This window comes from Terrapene carolina, unplaced genomic scaffold (genome assembly GCF_002925995.2).
Source record: "Terrapene carolina triunguis isolate 2854851 unplaced genomic scaffold, T_m_triunguis-2.0 Scaffold833, whole genome shotgun sequence".
Classification (NCBI taxonomy): domain Eukaryota; kingdom Metazoa; phylum Chordata; order Testudines; family Emydidae; genus Terrapene; species Terrapene triunguis.
In genome coordinates, this window is record NW_020665184.1 from 1,430,371 (window position 1) to 1,451,096 (window position 20,726).

Sequence of the window (20,726 nt, forward strand, 5' to 3'; positions counted from 1 at the left end):
GGGGGGTAGAGCAGTTATGGGGAAGGATGCTTATCCCTGCTCTGGAGAGACAGAAAGATCTGAGATTCCCAGGGGTGCTGCCATGGCCGGGGGGGATCCAGCCCTCTGGAGGGGCGCTGCGGGTGTTGAGGCAAGGTGGGGGATCCTGCCCTCCTGGGGGTGCTGTGGCTGGGTCAGGGGGATCTGGCTCCGCTGCCGTCCCTACTCTGTGAGTCCCTGGATGTTTCCGCTCAGCCCCGTGCCTTCCCTCCGCAGCGCGCAACGACATCCAGCATGCCGGCGTGCAGTACATCCTGGACTCCGTCATCCCCCAGCTCCTGGCTGACCCCACCAAGCGCTTTATCTACGTCGAGGTGGCCTTCTTCTACCGCTGGTGGCGGCTGCAGGCGGAGTCCACGCGGCAGGCGGTGAGGCAGCTGGTCAGCGAGGGTAAGGGATCCTGCGCCGGCCGGCCAGCCGGGCGCTGCTCTTGCGGCAGAAGATGGTGTGACCTGCACTGCTGGGCCTGGTGATGTCCCCTACTCGGTCATACAGAGGGTGTCTGTGTAGGTGGGACAGATGGGGAGAGACAGACGTTCACAGGGATTCTTTGCCTCAGTTGGGTGTGGGGGTGTTTCTCTCACACTGAGAGACACACACACACACTCTCTCTCTAGGCATATGCTCCTGGGTGTATGTTGTGCAATATTGACTAGTACAGGCCCGTGTGTGTGAAAGACACACGCCCAGATAATATGCCTGGGTCAATCAGTGGGCATGTGTGTGTGATGGGTTCGGTCACAGAGACACCCTTGGGACTGTCACCTGATGTGCTGAAGTTACCTCTGAGCCTGTTTTCCCTGCCAGCTTGGGACTCCAGAACCCTGCCTTGTTGAACCAGCACGCCAGCCTGCTGCAACACAGACCAAGGGTCTGAACCCCCAAAGCTGCTATCTTTAACCAAAAACTGCTCAGCAAGTCACCTATCTCCAGCACCCAGCTCCCAATGGGCTCCAAACCCCAAATAAATCCGTTGTACTCGGTATAAAGCTTATACAGGGTAAACTCATGAACTGTCCACCCTCTGTAACACTGATAGAGAGAGATGCACAGCTGTTTGCTCCCCCAGTATTAATCACTTACTCTGGGTTAATTAATAAACAAAAGTGATTTTATTAAGTATAAAAAGTATGATTTAAGTGGTTCCAAGTAATAACAGACAGAACAAAGTAAGTTACCAAGCAAAATAAAACAAAAACACACAAGTCTAAGCCTGATACATTAAGAAACTGATTTCAGGTAAATCTCACCCTCGGAGATGTTCCAATAAGCTTCTTTCACAGACTAGACTCCTTCCTAGTCTGGGCCCAAACCTTTCCCCTGGTACAGTCCTTGTTAGTTCCAGCAGGCATCTTAGGTGAAAAGCAGGGGCTTTCTCATGACTGGACCCCTCCTTGTCCTGCTCCCCCTTTTATAGCTTTGGCACAAGGCGGGAATCCTTTGTCTCTCTGGGTCCCCACCCCTCCTTCTCAATGGAAAAGCACCAGGTTTAAGATGGATTCCAGTATCATGTGACCTGGTCACATGTCACTGTAAGGCCTCATTCTTCTGACACACACAGGCCGGCTTGCAGGTAAACAAACCATTTACAATCAACTGTCCTGGTCAATGCTAGCCATCAAGATTCTAAACCACCATTTTGCATAATTACAGAGGCCCTCAGAGTTGTACTTCATATTCCTAGTTTCAGATACAAGAAGGATACGTTCATACAAACAGGATGACCACACTCAGTAGATTATAAGTTTTGTAATGATACCTTACCAGAGACCTTAGCATAAAGCATATTCCAGTTACATCATGTTCACACTTATAAACAGTACAGGAGTACTTGTGGCACCTTAGAGACTAACAAATTTATTTGAGCATAAGCTTTCGTGGGCTACAGCCCACTTCATCAGATGCAACTGAAAGCTTATGCTCAAATAAATTTGTTAGTCTCTAAGGTGCCACAAGTACTCCTGTTCTTTTTGCAGATACAGACTAACACGGCTGCTACTCTGAAACCCGACACTTACAAACATATTTGTATAAAGCATATGGAGCGCAACGTCACTACAGGCCCATGGCCCGTGTGTGTGAAAGACACACGCCCAGATAATATGCCTGGGCCAATAGTGGGCACGTGTGGCCTGATACACCACAACCCAGCCAAACTCCCTGTGTGTGTGCGAGCTCATGTCAGATCCCTGCATTGGCCTGTACTGTATGCACCTGTGCCCGTCCCAGTGTGTGGGTCTCGCTCTCCCACACTGACCCTTTGCCTGTACTGGTGGGTACCTCGCAACACACATGCACAGAGGGAGCAAATGGCTGGGGTGTGTCTCTGTCACACACATGCATGTGGGGCGTTTGCTTGGGTCATCTTGTGTCTCTCACACAACTTGATTCAGATCTTTATTGGTATGGTGTAAAAAAGCAGATCACAGACGCTCCTAGCTATGACTGTGGGTAGCCCACGTGTGTGTCTGTGTGTATGTGTCTGCCTCACACACACACACACACACACACACACACACACACAGTGTTTGCTTGTGTGGATCAATTGGCCTGTGCCATCTTCTGTCTGCGCTGCCCCACCCCCTCAGAAGGTCCCTGGCTTCTCCTTCCCCAGTGCTGCCAGGCACCTGCAGACCCCAGCGGTGCCCCGGCCTCCCTGCTCGCCTGGCGCTGAGGGTGACCTGCCCCCTGTTCCCCCCTCCCCACAGGGCGGCTGGAATTTATCAACGGCGGCTGGTGCATGAACGACGAGGCGGCCGCCCACTACAACGCCATGATCGACCAGATGACGCTGGGGCTGCGCTTCCTACAGGAGACCTTCGGGGAGTGTGGCCGGCCTCGTGCCGCCTGGCACATTGACCCCTTCGGCCACTCCCGAGAGCAGGCCTCCCTCTTCGCTCAGGTGAGGTCCTCTGGGGGGGGGGGGGGCTAGAACTGCCCCCCCAACAGGCAGGGATTTTGGAGGCCAAGGGGGTAGCCTGCTGGGGACAGCGTGTCACTCTCCACCAGCAGGTCTCAAAGTGCTTTGTGCAGGTCAGGAGCATTATCCCCACTTTCCAGGTGGGGAAACTGAGGCACGAAGTGGGGGCGGGGGGACTTGCCCAAGGTCACCCAGCAGGCCCGTGGCAGAGCTGGGAATAGAATCCAGGTCTCCCGAGTCCCCGTCCAGCGCTCTAACCGCAAGGCCATGCTGCTGCCTCAATGTTTGCTGGCTCCCTGAGGCCGTTGGCATTGACACCCCCTCCCCCCGGTCCCCTTTCCAGATGGGCTTCGACGGCTTCTTTTTCGGCCGCCTGGATTACCAGGACAAAGCCAACCGGGAGCAGCTGCGGGAGATGGAGCAGATCTGGAGAGCGAGCGCCAGCCTGCAGCCACCCGGCGCCGACCTCTTCACCGGTGAGCTGGAGTGGGGGTGCTGGCAAGTCTTCCCGGGACGGTCCAAGTCCCAATTTTGGGGGGCGGGGCACCTGTGCCACAGACAGTGCCACGCGCCAATGGGCAGCCAGGGCTGGCAGGTGGGTGGGCCCCATGGGTGTGTGTGTGTGTGTGTGGGGGGGTGTGACTCATGGTTGAGGGGGAGGCAGTGGCAGAAGCAGGAAGGCTGCCCCCAGGCTGACCCACCTGATGGGATCTGGGGTGTCCAGCTGGGGGCCTGGAATGGAGGGGAGGAGAGGGGCTGGCCTGGGGGTCCCTCCCCCTGGGCTTTTTTTGTCCCTCCCCCCCTCTTTTTTGAACTTCAGAGGTGGCACCACTAGTCTGGGGCGTGGGGGCAGAGATTGGGTGCCTGGCCTGCACTCCTGGCTGGATGCAGTCTGATCTTCCCCCCCTCCCTCCCTGGTGTTTGCACCCCTGTAGGCCAGTTCCTTTTGCCCTGGGGGAGCCTCACGGGGCAGAGCCACCCATGGGTCCTGGCTCTGTGCTGGCCCCCGACCCCCGCATCGTCCCTCACATCGCTGGCTGGATCCCGCCCAGGTGCCCATGCCCCCGGTGATCTTGTTCCCCCTGCCCTCCTCCACCCAGGTGTCCTCCCCAACGGCTACAACCCGCCCCTGTCCCTCTGCTGGGACCAGTTTTGCTCCGACAGCCCCATCGTGGACGATGCGAGTGATGAGAACAACGTGGACAGCCTGGTGGCATATTTCCTGGGAACCGCGGCTGCCCAGGTGAGAGGTGGGAAGGGAGTGGGGGTGACCCTCTGCAGCCAGCTGGCCTTATGTCTAGGGGTTAGAGCAAAAGGCGGGGAGCCAGGACTCCTGGGTTCTATTTCTGGCTCTGGGAGGGGAAGTGGTTAGAGCAGGGGGCTGGAAGTCAGGATTCCTGGGTTTGATTCCTATCTCGGCTGGTGCCTGAGCTTGGATGAGTTACTGGGATGCTCAGCTGTTCGTGGCCGACTCGTGCGATTGGCTGGCACTTAGAGGCTGCCTGGGGATTGGGTGGGGAATTGCTGGTCCATGGGGGAAAGTCACAAGTGTCATTTTACAGCCAGAGAGGTGCTGTAGTGTAGACCCTTTTGGGGGACGTGAGTTTCTTGGCTCCATGGTTAGCTTCACCACTGCGTGGGCAGACGCCGTTTCTGTCCCTGGTGTAATAAGTGCCGGTAGAGCATGGAACTAGGTAATAACGGACCAGCCCCAGAAAGGAGCGGGATGGGATTGCCCCAGGGACAGCTTCAGCCCCCGTGGCACGCGGCCAGTCTCTGTCCGGCTGCAATACACAGCTGAATATTTGGGACCAGTCCCCATTTTCCTCCTCCGCCCCAAGATCGCACTGGGGGAGCCTCCCTGGAGTCTCCAGGCGCTCTCGGTCATTCGCTCCGGTGATGGGTGTGTCGGCCCAGTGCCCCGGGACCCCTGCCCCGCAGCTCCCTGCTAGAGCAGGTCAGAAACGCGTCGAAATGACTTTTCCGCCAAACGCCCGTTTTGCAAAAGCAGAATTTCCTGCGGGGGAAAAAATTTCAGTTTTGCCGAAACAATTTTGACTTTCCCCGTGGGGAAAGCGGAACCGACGGCTGCCTGCCAGGCGCTCGCCACGGGGACGCCTTAGCCCGGGATCTGGGTACCGAGCCGGGGGCGCCTCGGAGTGGGGAGCTTCAAGTGTCTCCTCCCGTCGTCTCCTTGCAGGCCAAGCACTACCGCACTAAGCACATCGTCATGACGATGGGCTCGGATTTCCAGTACGAGAACGCCAACCTGTGGTACAAGAACATGGACAAGCTTATCAAACACGTCAACGCGCAGGTAACTGGGGTCAGGAGCCTCTTGGGGGGGGGGGCAGGGTTTCCCCCCAGGGACTGCAAGTGGGGGTGGGGGTTAGGAGCCCCTTGCTAGGCAGGGCTCCCCCTGTCGGGTGAGGACCCGCCTGGGATGCCTGCTGGGCCGGGAGAGGCTCCCCGTTCCAGATGCAGAGGGTTGGGCTCCCACTTCCTGACCCACAGGCCAAGCCCCTGGGGGCAACCATGTGGCCCAGGCAGGAGGCCCGTTGCACTCGGCAGGGCTCTGCTGTGATTGGGCAACGGCTGGACTCGAACCCGGTCCTTGGGCTGTGGGAGCAGCAGGCTGCAGCAGACACCTTACCCTGACTGGCCACTAGGGGACGACAGAACCCAGCCCCCCACCTGGCGTGATGGCCAAACCCGCTCCCTCCACCCCCTTGTGTCTCTTCCAGCAACTCAACGGGAGCCAGGTTCACGTGCTCTACTCCACCCCCACCTGCTACCTGTGGGAACTCTTCAAAGCCAACCTGTCGTGGTGAGCGCTGGGGCCGGGTGGGGCTGGCGGGAACCCACCTGGGGTGGCCTGCGCTGTCCCGCCCCCGCCAGGCTAGGGCGGAGAGGATGGGCTTGCCAACCCCTGGTGCGTCCCCTTTGGAGGGGTAATGATGGAGCCGCGACTGGGAGGGCAGAGCGCCCCCTGCTGAGCCCCCCGCACTGCTCCCTGCAGCACAGCGCCCCCTAGTGCCACACTGGAGTATATAAATGAGCACATCTCATTAGTTTCTTCCATGCCATTATAACCCTCCTCTCTGTTCCTCAGGCGCTGAGAGTGGCTGGTGCTGGGTGCAGGGGCTGAGCTGTGGCACTGACTGGCTGGCTACCCCCCTCTGGCCAGGCGGTGTACGGGTGGGGTGGATTGAGGAGGGGGAAGGGAGTAGGTCCGGGTCTCCTGGACCCATGAGTCGCAGAGGGGGACCCTCTTTGGTGTCGCGCAGGTCCCTCAAATACGACGATTTCTTCCCTTACGCTGACGGGCCGCACCATTTCTGGACAGGCTACTTCACCAGCCGGCCGGCCTTCAAGCGCTACGAGCGACTGAGCAACAACTTCCTACAGGTGGGAGCAGGGAGTCCGGGATCCCACCCACGCCCCTTCTCCCTGTGACCTGCTGCCTGTTGGTCTTCCCAGCACCCTGTCCTGAGCGGGACAGAGAGGAGGTCTGAGCCTAGGAGGCTGGACTCCAGGGTTCTCTCCCCAGCTCTGAGAGGGGAGTGGGGTCTAGTGGTTAGAGCAGAGGGGCTGGGAGTCAGGACTCCTGGGTTCTGTTCCCAGCTCTGGGAGGGGAGTGGGGTCTAGTGGTTAGAGCAGAGGGGCTGGGAGCCAGGGTTCAATCCCTGGCTCTGTGCGACTTTGGGGAGGCCCCATCCCCTCTCCGTGCCTCAGTTTCCCCCTCTATGAAATGGGAGAGGCGAGTCCCTCCTGGAGGGTTACCGGATGCGGATAAATGTTCTCTCATCACTGCTTCCCCTCCCCCCCCTTGCAGGTTTGCAACCAGCTGGAAGCCTTGGCCGGTCCGGTGGCGAGGACGGGCCCCTACGGGAAAGGAGACAGCGCCGTGCTCCGTACGTGAGCCGCTGTGCCGTGAATCACCCCGTTATCGGGATTCCCCCCCAAACGTGTCCTGCCCCCTCCAGCCACTAGGGGGAGACGGAGCAAAGGAACAGCTCCTATCGTAGCCAGCAGAGGGCAGTGCTGCTTTCTCCATACACAGATGTCCAGCAATGTGGCCCACATGGACCAGTGCTGCAGGGATTGGAGGCAGGACTCCTGGGCTCTGGCAGGGGAGTGGGGTCTAGTGGTTAGAGCAGGGGATGGCGTCAGGACTCCTGGGTTCTACTCCTGTCTGTGTCACCTTAGGCAAGTTGCCAAGTTGATGCTGGAGCTTGGGGGCCGGGGGGAGTCTTCAGGCCAGGCAGGGGAGGTGCAGGCCCAGCCCCCATTGGAGAGGTTGGATTTGGGGGGGCTGTATGGCGCCACAATCCCCCTTTCCCTGCCCCCTGCATTGTCCCACCCGGTGGGTTTGGCGCAGCTCCCTGTTCCGCCCCTGACGCCCCGGCTCCCCCACAGGCCGGGCCATGGCAGTGGCCCAGCATCACGACGCCGTCAGCGGGACGGAGAAGCAGCACGTGGCGAATGACTACGCCAAGCGCCTGGCTGCCGGCTGGGACGCCTGCCAGGTATGTGGCACCCTGTTCCCCTCCAGAGATCCCTGCAGTGAGCATCCGAGGCAGGATGGCCCAGGGAAAAGGGAACTTGCGGGGGTGTCGGAGTAGCCAAGGACCTGCTATGGCCCCACCCCAGAGGTGGCTGCATCTCAGCGCCGGGCAAGGGGATTTAAAGGGGACCCCCCTTGTCTTCTCCTCAGCAAAGGGTGGCCCTGGTGATGCTTTGCTGCACAGCGCCCCTTAGCACCACTCAGGGCATTGGGGTCAATGCTGGCTCCAAAGGGAGAGCTCCCCTGCAGCACAGCGCCCCCTAGCGCCACCCCAGGGAATCGGGGGCCAGCACTGACTGTGAGAGGAGCATTCCCCACCCTGATCCGTACAGCACAGCGCCCCCTAGTGCAGGGGTTCTCACAACAAATTTCTTGGTGGCCTCAGAGTGCGGCCACCAACTTTTGCTGGTGGCCACACTGACATTTTTCCTAAAATTATTTATTTTTTCCTCAAGTTAATAAAATAATATGCGCATGTAGACATCCAAATCATTGTAATTTATTTATGTAAGGTTTTGGGGGGGGGGTTGCCACCCCCCTCCCGCCACCGCGTCCCTCGTCACCGCCCTGCCCGCTGTTGGCTTGCCGCATCCCTCCTCGCTCCCCTGCCCGCCGCTCGCCTCCTCGCTTCCCTGTCTGCTATGAGAACCACCGCTCGCTGCTGGCTCACCGCTCGCCTCCTCCTCCCCCGCCCCCCTCTCGCCTCCTCCCCTTGCTCCTTCAGCGTTGTGTCCCTCACCTGCGTCTCCAGAGAGGCAGTGCAGGGCAGCGCATCCAGGAGCAACAGGGAGGAAGGGGAGGGGCTGATGGTGTTGTCCCCCCCCATCACTGCCCAGGAAGCTGGAATGCGTATGTGTGGGGGTGAATCTCTCGTCTCTGGAATGCGTATGTGTGGGGGTGAATCTCTCGTCTCTCACCTGATGGGAGGCATCTCTCCTCGTTGCAGGTCCTGGTCAGTAACGCTCTGGCCAGCATCAGCGGCAACAAGGAGAACTTCATCTATTGCAACTACCTCAATATCAGCGTGTGCCCGCTGACCGAATCCGCCAGCACCGTAAGGACCTTGCTGTTGTGTAGACCGCGGGCGCGGGAGGGGAGCCAGGCCTAGAACCCAGCTCCACCAGCTACTTGAGCTGGAGGAGACTGGCTCTTACCTTGTGGATGTAGGACGGCTTGTTCTCCTCTCTGGGCTCAGCCAGTGAATAGCGCCCGCTCTCTCTGGCTGGCGGTGGGGAGGATCAGGTGGGCGTCCCGCTAACCTGGGTCTGTCTGTCCAGTTCATGGTGATCCTCTACAACCCACTGGGACGGCGTGTGAGCTGGAACGTCCGGCTGCCGGTGAAGGGAGCCTCGTATTCGGTGACCGATCCCAACGGCCAGACGGTGCCGAATGAGGTAGGGCCAGAGCGTCTTCCTTCTTGACTCTTTGTCTCCGCCCTGCGGCTGCACGCTTGACCTGTTTCCATCCCTCCCCCCCACCCCCGTGTAGCTGGGACTGGGCTCTGGCATCTTCTAGCAAAAGGAGGATCTCTTAGCGGCAGCAGTATTGCAGCTCGTAACGGCTCTGCATGCTGCCACCACTAGAGGGCGGTATGATTGCATGCGCTCGAGCAGGTCTGATTGCATCCTCTAGGGGCCGGCGGTGCCCATACATACTTGGTCCCGGGCAATAGTGTGCTCCCAAGCTGGCACCGCTCCCTGTGCCTGGCAATAGGCTGCAGAGGACTGACGGGTTAACGCCACGCCGGGGAAAGCGCCAGGGGCTGTGTAATGAGCACAAGGCATCACCTGGTTTTTAAATCTTACTAGAAAGCCAGGTGCCCCCTAGCACCACACTGGGGCATTGGGGTCGGTGCCCCCTACTGAGCTCCCACTCCCTTCTGCATAGCGCCCCCTAGCGGCCAGCAGTGACCCCAAGTGGGGAGTGGCCCCTCCTGAGCTCCCACCCCTCTCTCTGCAGGCAGCGCCCCCTAGCATCACTCTGTGGCATTGGGGCCAGCACTGCCTGTGAGGGGCGAGTGCTGAGGAGCTGACAGCAGCCGCCTCCCATCTGCGTTCTAACCAAGCCTGACCCTGCTTAACTTGCGAGCTCCCTGCATCCGTCCTGTGGTGTCCCCATGCGGCACCAGCTGGGCCTCAGATGGTTTTTCTTTCTGTTTCCAGGTTGTCCCCGTCTCAAACTTCACCCGGGCGGTGAGGCGAGACCGGGGAGACGCCACCCACGAGTTGATCTTCCCAGCCTCAGCCCCTCCCCTGGGCTACAGCTCCTACACCGTCTCAAAAATGGCCAGCGGGGACCTGCGCTCCAGGCTGGCCAAGCGGATCCGGGAGCAGGCCCAGCCCCGGGTGGATGCCTGGTCCCCCAGGGAGATCCAGAATGAGGTACTCTCCTGAGCAAGGGTGCAGCCTGGTCAGTTTCACTTTGTCGGGTCAGTTTTACTTCCTAAGGCAAGGGAGCAGACAGCTCTTTTGGGGCCAGGACTGTCTCTGTTCTTGTCTGTCCACCTCCAGCTGGTACGTGCCTGTGGCTCTGAGGCGCTACCGTAATACACCTCATAAATAATGTACAGCACCCAGCACCATCACTGGGGCTCCGAGGCACTACCATAATACACCTCATAAATAATGTACAGCGCCCAGCACCATCACTGGGGCTCCGAGGCGCTACCGTAATACACCTCATAAATAATGTACAGCGCCCAGCACCATCACTGGGGCTCCGAGGCGCTACTGTAATACACCTCATAAATATTGTACAGCGCCTAGCGCAATACGGCCCAGGCCCATGACTGGAGCTGGAGGCACTACCGTAATACACCTAATAAATAACATACAGCCCCTAGTGCAATAGGCTTCTAGGAAGGGGGAAGAACTATTGAAGCTAAAGGATAATGTTGGCACAAGAACAAAGGGAGATAAACGGGCCAGGAATCCGTGCAGGCTGGCAATGAGAAGCGGGTTTCTAACTATCCGAGGCAGGCGGGTCTGGAACAGCGTCCACCAGGAGCAGCGGGAGGTAAACAACCTGACGAGCTTTAAGATGGCACTTGATTCGTTTCTGAACGGGGGGAGCTGACCGGGTGGGGACTGGACTGTGTGACCCAGGGCGTCTCTTCTGGGCGACCCCCAGGCGGAGGGGAGGGTAATCGGAGGTGGAGGAATGAGGGGTCCTGCGGTGGGTTGTCCCCCGGGTCATGGTCTACTGACGTTCTCGCCTTCTTCCCCACAGCACCTCCGGGTTCTGTTCGACCCGGGCACTGGGCTCTTGATGGAGATTCAGAACCTGGACAAAAGCATCTCGCTGCCTGTGTCTCAGAACTTCTTCTGGTCAGTGAGCTGGGGGGAGTCGGGATGCCTGGGTTCTATCCCCACCTCTGGGGCGGGAGTGGTCTCTAGTGGGTAGAGCAGTGGGGGCTGGGGATCAGGACTCCTGGGTTCTATTTCCAGCTCTGTCATTGACTCACCTTTGAGCACGAGTGAATACCTTCCTCTCCATCCCTCTGTGCCTCAGTTTTCCCATCTGTAAAACAGGGTAATAACCAGCTCCCAGGAGGGGGAGTTCGATCCCTTGGCCAGTGCGGGGTCTGTGTGCGGGGGGGGGGAGGGGGTTCTCCCTGGCGTGGCATTGGGGCTCATGATGCTCTGGGCAGCTGATTGGACCTTCTCTCACCATCCGCCCCCCTCTTGCCCCGCCCAAGGTACAACGCCAGCATTGGCAATGATGACAGCGCCCAGGCCTCCGGGGCATATATCTTCAGGCCCAACCGCTCCGAGCCCTTCCGTGTGGCTGGGCGAGCCCGCACGTACTTGGTGAAGGTAGGTGGCGGGGGCATCCCCGGTGTGGGAACTCCAGGGGGCTGGGCGTGGGAGCCGAAGTCTCTTGTCTCTGATTCCCTTATGTCACTAGCCCTGAGCTAGCTGGGAGGGGGGGTCTAGCGGTTAGAGCAGGGGACGGCTGGGAGCCAGGATGCCTGGGTTCTATTCCCAAGTCCGTCTGGGGGACTGGAGTCCGCGGGGTTAGAGCAGAGTTGCTAGCTCTTGGGTAAGACTTAAAACTAAGGTCCCACCTGCTAATGGCCATTGAAGATCCCCTGGCATGTTCCTTAACCTTATCGTGATGTCTCAGTCGAAGCTAACCCCCTTCAGGATCCTTCAATCACACCTCGTTGCACTTCCAACTGAATCCAGGATCCCTTCCTTACTCTCCTCCAACGTTGTGCTGAGGTGCTGTGGGCTGCTAACACCCCGCCCCAGAGTCAGCTGCATTTCAGCATCTGGTGAGGGATCCTACTCTAAACTGTGCCCCCCCTCATGCCCTAACCCAGAAGAGGTGATCCTGGCAGTTACAGGCCTGTAAGCCTGACTTCAGTACCGGGCAAACTGGTTGAAACTATAATAAAGAACAATATTGTCAGACACAGAGATGAACATAATTTGTTGGGGAAGAGTCAACATGGTTTTTGTAAAGGGAAATCATGCCTCAACAATCTACTAGAATGCTTTGAGGGGGTCAACAAGCAAGTGGACAAGTGGGATCCAGTGAATACAGTGTACTTAGACTTTCAGAAAGCCTTTGACAAGGTCCTTCACCAAAGGCTCTTAAGCAAAGGAAGCTGTCATGGGATAAGAGGGAAGGTCCTCTCATGGATTGGAAACTGGTTAAAAGACAGGAAACAAAGGGTAGGAATAAATGGTCAGTTTTCACAATGGAGAGAGGTAAATAGTGGTGCCCCCCAGGGGTCTGTACTGGGCCCAGTCCTATTCAACATATTCATAAATGATCTGGAAAAAAGGGGTAAACAGTGAGGTGGCAAAATTTGCAGATGATACAAAACTACTCAAAAAGAACAGGAGTACTTGTGGCACCTTAGAGACTAACAAATTTATTTGAACATAAGCTTTCGTGGCCTACAGCCCACTTCTTCGGATGCATAGACTGGAACATGTAGGAAGGATATATATATATATATATATATAGGCACTTTGAACTACAAGTCTAAGAGGCTATTAGAGTTGGTAGGACAACTCCCACCTGTTCATGCTCTCTGTATGTGTGTATATATATCTCCTCAATATATGTTCCATTCTATATGCATCCGAAGAAGTGGGCTGTAGCCCACGAAAGCTTATGCTCTAATAAATTTGTTAGTTTCTAAGGTGCCACAAGTACTCCTGTTCTTTTTGCGGATACAGACTAACACGGCTGCTACTCTGAAAACTACTCAAGATAAGTCCCAGGCAGACTGCGAAGAGCTACAAAAGGATCCTCAAAACTGGGTGACTGGGCAACAAAATGGCAGATGAAATTTAATGTTGATAAATGCAAAGTGATGCACATTGGAAAACATAATCCCAACTATACATATGAAATGATGGGGTCTAAGTTAGCTGTTACCACTCAAGAAAGAGATCTTGGAGTCACTGTGGATAGTTCTCTGAAAACATCCACTCAATGTACAGCAGCAATCAAAAAAGTGAACAGAATGCTGGGAATAATTAAGAAAGGGATAGATAATAGGACAGAAAATATCATGTTGCCTCATATAAATGCCTGGTATGTCCACATCTTGAATACTGCGGGCAGATCTGGTCGCCCCATCTCAAAAAAGATATATGGGAATTGGAAAAGGTTCAGAAAAGGGCAACAAAAATGATTAGGGGGATGGAACGGCTGCCTTATGAGGAGAGATTGATAAGACTGGGACTTTTCAGCTTGGAAAAGAGACGGCTAAGGGGAGATATGATTGAGGTCTATAAAATCGTGACTGCTGTGGAGAAAATAAATAAGGAAGTGTTATTTTCTCCTTCTCATAACAAGAACTAGGGGCCACCAAATGAAATTAATAGGCAGCAAGTTTAAAACACACAAAAGGATGTATTTCTTCACACAACGCACAGTCAACCTGTGGAACTCCTTGCCAGAGGATGTTGTAAAGGCCAAGACCATAACAGGGTCAAAAAAAGAACTAGATAAATTCATGGAGGATAGGTCCATCAATGTCTATTAGCCAGGACGGGCAAGGATGGTGTCCCTAGCTTCTATTTGCCAGAAGCTGGGAATGGGCGACAGGGGATGGATCACTTGATGATTCCCTGTTCTGTTCATTCCCTCTGGGGCACCTGGCACTGGCCACTGTCGGAAGACAGGATACTGGGCTAGATGGACCTTTGGTCTGACCCAGTAGGGCCGTTCTTATGTTCTAAGTGGCTGCAAGGCAGTGCTGGGCGAGGGGATCCCGCACACACGTTTCTCTCTCTCTCTCTCTCTGGTCTAGAACAAGCTGGTGCAGGAGGTTTACCAGAACTTCTCTTCGTGGTGCTCGCAGGTCGTGCGGCTCTATGCTGGGGAGGCCTATGTGGAGCTGGAGTGGACGGTGGGGCCCATCCCTATAGAGTGAGTGTGGGAAATGGAAGGGTTTTGACACAGGAAACTGCCTGCGGACCAAAGTAATTTCAACGTGGAGGGGCTGCCATGCTCTGTGGGAGTTGTAGTTTTGGTGCCTCACGCTCCCATTTTCCTCTGGGGGCTGGGCTCCCTGGGTGGACTACATCTCCCATGGTGCACCACAGTCTCCCCTCTTGGGGGCGGGGGCTGCCCTAATGCGCTGTGGGAATTGTAGTTCAAAGTTTCCATTCTCTCTGGTTTGGGCTCCCTGGTTGGACTACATTTCCTATGATGCACCACAGCCTCCCCTCTTGGGGGCAGGAGGTGGTGCATTATGGGAGGCCCTGGCCCTGGTGCCGCATGGGAGATGTAGTCTGACCAGGGAGCCAGGTTTATAAAGTGGGAGGCACTGCAGCAGCGCTGCCAAATGCAGATATTTGGGAGTTTTGACGGAACATCCGTTGGTCCGTCCCATGATGCTTTTCAAGGGGAGCCCCTCCCCCCACCTTTCCCTTCGACACAGCTGAGATGGAAAATGTCAGACCAGCCCCAGAAAGTGTGTCGGGGGTGGGGGAATCCGTGTGCTGCCAGACCCCACGTCTGACCCGGCTGCACCCTCTGCCGCAGCGACGGGCTAGGCAAGGAGATCATCAGCCGTTTCGAGACGTCCCTGCAGACGGACGGACGCTTCTACACGGACTCCAACGGGCGGGAGATTCTGGAGCGGAGGTAAAGGGCAGCGGGGGGTGGCGAGACATTGGGAGTGGGGTGATCCTTCCTGGGCAGGGGAGGGGATGATTCCAAGGTGGAGTCAGGACTCCTGGGTTCTCCCCACAGCTCTGGGAGGGGAGGGGGGGGGCTGGGAGTCAGGACTCCTGGGCTCCATTCTCGTGTCTTCCATTGAATTACTGAGTCTTTTCTCCCCTCGGGAAAAAGGGGCTGTGTCTTAATGAACCTCCAGGCCTTAATTATTGTTCGAGGTCCCTGAATGGAGGGCCCTGCGTGACCTACTCCAACGAGCCCTGGACGTCCCCCTTTCCTGGTTAGCTGGCAGCCTCCCCCAGGGGGGGTGTCAGACGCAGACTGTGCAGCATGTGGGGTACCCCAGGGCTAGGTATAGGGAACAGTCCATTCCCCAGCCAGGGCCGGGCTGGGAGCTGTCACTCGGGATCTGCCCTGAGCCCTGGACTGCACAGCCCGAACCGGCCCTACCCCCCGGACTGGGGGCAGGGGGGAGATGACCGACACGGGGCTTAATGGAGCTCTGATGATCACGGCAGGCGGGATTATCGAGCCACGTGGAACCTGAGCCAGACCGAGCCGGTGGCTGGGAACTACTATCCCGTCAACAGTCGCATCTATATCAAGGTACCAGGGGGCCCCTGCCAGCATCTCGCTGGGTCCCCTCCCCATCGCTCAGTGTGTGTGTGTGTGTGGGGGGGGGAGGATTCCTCTCCTTGGAGAGACAGGGATGGTCCAGTGGGTAGTGACACTCGCTTGGGTCTTCAGTTCTTGGCTCTGCCACCAACTCCCCTGTGGGAGCTTGTGACGTCGTGCCCCTGTGCCTCAGCTTCCCCCTCGATTAAAACAGGGATCATAGCACTGCCCTGTCTGCACAGGGACGGGGTGGGGGGGTAAATACACTTAAGATGGCGAGGGCTTGATTCCCTTGAAATCCCTTGAGCCTGGGTCCAGCACTGCCCCCAGTTCACTCTTTGCTCCTCACGTGTTTCCAGGAGTTCTCTTATGTGGGGAGTGAGGCCCCTAGGTGACGTCACACCCCACCTTATATAGCTTTAACATAGAGCGGGAACCCTTTGTTCCAAAACCAGTTCCCACCTAGTTTGTGGAAAGCTACAGGTACCCAACATGGAGTCCAGTATCACATGGTCTGGGTTCATGCCCTGGCTGGGTCACAGCAGCCGTTCCTTACAGGCTGGTTGAAACGTTTACAGGCAGGCCAAACCCGTTCAAAGTGCATCAGCCCTGTCTAGCTTCTTCACTGTTGTACCCGAAAGACTGCCTGTGGGTGTCACCTGGGCTTTGTCTACACTGGACTTTCGTCAGCAAAACTTTTTGTCATTCAGGGGTGTGAAAAAAACCACCCCTCCCCCCCCGAACGACAAATGTTTTGCCGAGGAAAAGTGCTGGTGTGAACAGCTTTGGCGGCAGGAGCGCTCGCCTGCCAACACAGCTACCGCCGCTTGTTGGGGGTGGAAGATTTGTGTCGGTGGGAGAGCTCTCTCCTGCCAACAAACAGCAGCTACGCTGCGCGCCGTTTAGCGGCACGGCTGGGTCGCTCGAAGGCGCGTAGTGTAGACACAGCCTCAGACTAAGCGCATCTGAAATACACCCAGCCAGTATTTATAACTTCAGATACAAACATGATCCATGCAACCCAAGGGGATAATCATATTCAGCAAATCAGCACTGTTCCAAGGACACTTCATATGACCCATCTTGTGCAAAATGCATCACAATTATGCCACAATCATATATGGAAATATCACTATGAGGAATATGGAGCATAGTGTCGCAGGAGGTGCTGCTGCAGACACACACGAGGGAGGCTATTCCAGAAGGAAGAAACGCAGCCCCACCTGCCACTCTCTTAATTCCCCCCCCCCCCCCCCCCACGCCCCCCCCCCCGGCCCCCCGGTTTCTGCCCTCCCCCCCCCCCCCCCCAGCAACAGGGACGGGGAATGCAGCCCTGGAAGGGGTCAGGAAGCTGCAGGCAGGCACAAGAGGATGGAAGAGCAGGAGCGCTGCTTTGGGGGGGGAGGTGGGGGGGCTGCTCCCATTGCCTCCTGCTGGAGGGAGCGGGTGAGTGACCCTGCCCGGCAGGGCCTCGCCCGCTCGGTTAGCTCTGGGCTCCCTCTTCTCTCTAGAACAAGAAGTTCCAGCTGACGGTGCTGACCGATCGCTCGCAGGGGGGCAGCAGTGTGGCCGATGGCTCTGTGGAGCTCATGGTGAGAGATGGGGGCAGGGGGGAATCCTGCCCTGGGCTCCTCCCTCTCACACCCCCCTGCAGAGGTGGAGGGGGAGGAGATAGGATGGACTCCAATCCCCCCCCAAGCCCCACCCCAACACCACCACCCCCCTCTGTTCTGGGCCTGTGTATCCTCCCCATCCTGCAGAAGCAGGGCTGCACCAGCAGGTGGCGCCCTTAGCACTGCGATCCCTTGCAGCGTGCGGTGCCCAGGGCTGTCCAGCAGGGGGCGCTCTCAGCCCCCAGTGCAGCAGCCGCTCTGACATTCCCTCCCTGCGGCCAGGTGCATCGGCGGCTGCTCTACGACGACAACCGCGGGGTGGGGGAGCCCCTGCTGGAGCCGGGGGTCTACGACGACGGCCTGGTGGTGAGGGGCCGGCACCTCGTCTTCCTGGACATGGTGGAGTCTTCGGCTGATCGGCACCGGCTGCAGGCCCAGCAGGAGTTCATGGCGCCCCAGCTGGTCCTGGCCCCTGGCGGGGGCCCTTCCTTCCACCGGGGGCAGCGCAGCCTCAAGCAGGTGCCTGGGCAGGGCTCTGGGCTTTAGGGAGGGGGACGGTGAGCTGCTGGGTCGCTGGTTTGAATCCTGCCAGGGGCTGCTTGTTCCCCACTGCCTCACCCACTTGTGAAACGAGTGTGGGGGTCTCAGCCCTGCTCGACACAGATTCGGCTCCCACCTCACCTCCCTCCAGGGCAGGGCTCCTTGGGCTGGACAAGGAGGGAAATCCTTGTCTTTCTGATCGCCGTACCTCTCCCCCTCCCCAAAACCCCGGGGGCAGGCTATGGGGAACTATAGGTTAACCCCATCATGGCCAAGCACCCCCCATGTGGAGTGGGTGCCTCCTCTCTGCTCATTAGGTTAAATTCAGGCAGGAAAATTGCTGGGGGCAAAATCCCTTTTTGGGGGAGGACGACTCCAGTTTTTTCCCCTGGGAAAATTTCAGATGGGGGAGGGGGATTCGCCCTCTTCCTGGCCAGGACTTAGGGTTAAGTCAGCGATATTTAAATATAATTGGATTTTAAACTCCTCTCCCCCCTTTGCTAAGTTGGCAGTAGCCATCCCTAGCTAAACAACTCACTATGTGAAAACAAAGCTTGTTAAATCCCCCCTCCCCAGCTCTACTCCAGGGACCTGTTTTCAATCGGTGCTGCCTGGAAGGGATTGTGCAGTGTTGTCTAGTGGGTAGCGCACTGAGGGGCCTGGCTTCTATTGCCAGCTCTGCTAGTGACCTGGGGCAAGTCCCTGCCCCCCTCGGTGCCTCAGTTTTCCCATCTGTAAAATGGGGCTAATGAGCCTGACTTGTGTAAAATGCTTTGAGATCTGCTAATGAAAAGGGCTAGAGCTGATGGCCCTGTGCTCCCTGCTCAGGGGATGGGGGTGACGCATGACCCCCTTCCACAAATGGGGCTATGCCCCCTGTGAAACCTGCGCTGGGGTGACTCACTCGTGAGGGCAGCTGGGACGATCACCCCATGTTCTGTCCAAGCTGCTCTTCAACAGAAAATTGAGGGCTCAAGTAAACTAAGGGGTTGTGACGAGGCAGCTGCTCTCTGCTGAAAGCAGGGCTCCCCCTGTACCCCCCTTCCCTCAGTGGTAGGGGGACACTGTTGCCTGCTGGGAGCCCCAGGCCAGCCCCTGGAGGAGAAGGGGAGCAGGTTGTATCCACCCTGTGCTGCCCTGCAGGCATCGGGGCAGCCTGGGGAACTGAACTAGTTCAGGGTTGGGTGGTGACTTTTCTAGTTTGCCAAAACTTTCCCTTGGGTGGTGCTGTTCTGGCAGCCTGACGCCGCGTCTCCCCTTCCTCCCCAGTTCTCGGCTCTGAAGCAAGCGCTTCCCCCCTCCATCCATCTCCTGACGCTGGCCCAGTGGGACCCCAGCTCCGTCCTCATCCGCCTGGAGCACCAGTTTGAGAGAGGGGAGAGCGCCAACGGCTCCCAGCCCATCACTGTCGACCTGCTGGTAGGTACCCGACAGCCAGCAGCAGGGGCTGGGCTGGGCTGCAGCGTAGGGACTTGCTGAGCCACTGGCCTGGAGGATTTTTCATCTAAAGCACTTGACAGGCTCAGGCTCCCTTGCCTGGTGCTGCAATGCAGCCACCTCTGGGGTGGATCTTAGCATCACACCAGTATAACTTGTGTAAAACAGCTGCCCTGTCCCCCACCAGAAATGGCTTCACATCCACACGGGGAAAGGGATCCTTAGACACGAGGTGTAGCAGCTGTTTGATGTAGGGGTCCCTCACCCACTTGATGCTAACCCCTGCCCCCCAGAGGTGGGTGCTGCTGTCTCCACAGGGCTGCCCTTCCTGGCACTGAAATGCAGCCAGCTGTGGGGTGGAGCACAAATGAGCAGCCCCACCCAGAGGCGGAGGACGGCCAGCACAGAATCCTGTTTTCACACCAGACTGTGGGAGTCCCCTGTGGTGGGGTGGGTGGGGTGTGGAGCTGCTGCCACCTACGCCCCTGCAGGTCTGGGGGTGGCCAGCAGGGGGCAGGGTTCACCAGAGGAAGTTGCTGACCATGTCTCTCTCCCCACCCCCCCAGCACCTGTTCTCCTCCTTCACCATCACCTCCCTGCAGGAGATGAACCTGGTGGCCAACCAGAAGCGAGAGGCCATGAACCGGCTCAACTGGAGGCCAGCCACAGGTAGGTTCCCCCCCCAGCACTAGAGCATGGAGCAGTGTTCCCCCCCCACCCCCTCCACAGCACAGCGCAGCCAGCGCCTGCCCCCTTACCTAGGGGAGGGTGGGCAGCTGGCACATTGGCCCCTTGTGGGGTGGGGGAGGCTAGTGTGGGTGGGCTCCTCAGCTGTACTCATGGGGTGGGGGGGGCTCACAGACACAGGGGAGGGTTGTGTCCACCCTCCCGTGGAAAAGCTGGCAGCCTCTAGGCCCAGGGCCCCTCTGCTGGCCCCCGGGCCCTTAACCCCTGGCTTCCTCCCCCAGGTGCAGCAAAGCGCCAGCCCTACCCTCGGCTTAACCCGCTGGGAGTCACGCTGCAGCCCATGGAGATTCGCACCTTCCTGGCCACCATCCAGTACAGGGGCCCCAGTGGGGGCCAGGCGGAGCTGTAGGGGAAGCCAGCCCCCCACCTCCGTCCCAGGATCAAGCCGTCCAGGTGGAGCCCTGAACTGCTCCCCCCCCCCCCCACCTCAGCCAAGTGGGGCCCTGCCCACCTGAGAACTTGACTGGTGGGAATGAGGGGGAGCTGGGGGGGGCATATCCTGGCTGTTGGGAGGCTTGGAAGTGACTTGCCTTGGAAAGCGACCCAGCACGAGCCAACCTTGCACCTGTCAGGCCCTGCTTTAAGGCAGTGCCAGCTTTGGGGGAGAAGGGGGCAGAGTCCAGCCCCCCCACAACTCCTCAGCACAGCCTCTGATTTCTACCCACCTGCCCCTTCAGCCTGAGGCTGGGGTAGTGTGGGTCTAAGTGCCGCTGTTAATAAACAAGGACCTCAGTCTAGGAGCTCGTGGTGGAGTCCTGCTCGGGGGATGCAGGCAGAGGGGACACATCTGGGCAGGGGCAGAGCTGCATGTAGAACCCAGGAGTCCCGACTCTTCCCCCCCCCCCCACGCCTGATCAATTGCCTGTGGGGAAACTGAGGCAGAGCAGCTCCACCATCCTGCCTGGCATCCAGCCGGGCTGTGGCTATGGGACCCTTCCTCAGCCCAGGCAGGGAAGATGATTTGCCAGGCTGGGGGGCTCAGGGCACAGCCCTGCCTTCCCCTCGGTGCCTGCTTTGGGAAGGGGGGGGGCTGAGCTCCCCTGTGGGTGCCTCACACAGAAGCATGACACGAGTCTGGGCTTATATGTAAAAAGGAGACACC

At 58.0% G+C, this 20,726-nt stretch overlaps 1 protein-coding gene across 1 annotated transcript in view; it reads left to right on the forward strand.

Annotated features, from left to right (window-relative positions):
* The window catches only part of MAN2B1 (mannosidase alpha class 2B member 1), a 23,733-nt gene extending 3,372 nt beyond the window's left edge, over positions 1–20,361 (forward strand). Inside the window, exons 3-24 of the mRNA XM_026660654.1 lie at positions 256–429; positions 2,748–2,941; positions 3,303–3,435; positions 4,060–4,202; positions 5,160–5,276; positions 5,704–5,786; positions 6,247–6,367; positions 6,795–6,873; positions 7,379–7,488; positions 8,473–8,580; positions 8,804–8,920; positions 9,689–9,907; positions 10,755–10,852; positions 11,224–11,341; positions 13,801–13,919; positions 14,538–14,639; positions 15,191–15,278; positions 16,799–16,879; positions 17,183–17,419; positions 18,710–18,859; positions 19,444–19,546; positions 19,846–20,361. Of these exons, the coding sequence (XP_026516439.1) occupies positions 256–429; positions 2,748–2,941; positions 3,303–3,435; positions 4,060–4,202; positions 5,160–5,276; positions 5,704–5,786; positions 6,247–6,367; positions 6,795–6,873; positions 7,379–7,488; positions 8,473–8,580; positions 8,804–8,920; positions 9,689–9,907; positions 10,755–10,852; positions 11,224–11,341; positions 13,801–13,919; positions 14,538–14,639; positions 15,191–15,278; positions 16,799–16,879; positions 17,183–17,419; positions 18,710–18,859; positions 19,444–19,546; positions 19,846–19,973 (2,822 nt within the window). The 3' untranslated portion in view covers positions 19,974–20,361. The remainder of the gene's footprint in view (positions 1–255; positions 430–2,747; positions 2,942–3,302; positions 3,436–4,059; positions 4,203–5,159; positions 5,277–5,703; positions 5,787–6,246; positions 6,368–6,794; positions 6,874–7,378; positions 7,489–8,472; positions 8,581–8,803; positions 8,921–9,688; positions 9,908–10,754; positions 10,853–11,223; positions 11,342–13,800; positions 13,920–14,537; positions 14,640–15,190; positions 15,279–16,798; positions 16,880–17,182; positions 17,420–18,709; positions 18,860–19,443; positions 19,547–19,845) is intronic.
* The last annotated feature ends 365 nt before the right edge of the window (positions 20,362–20,726 follow it).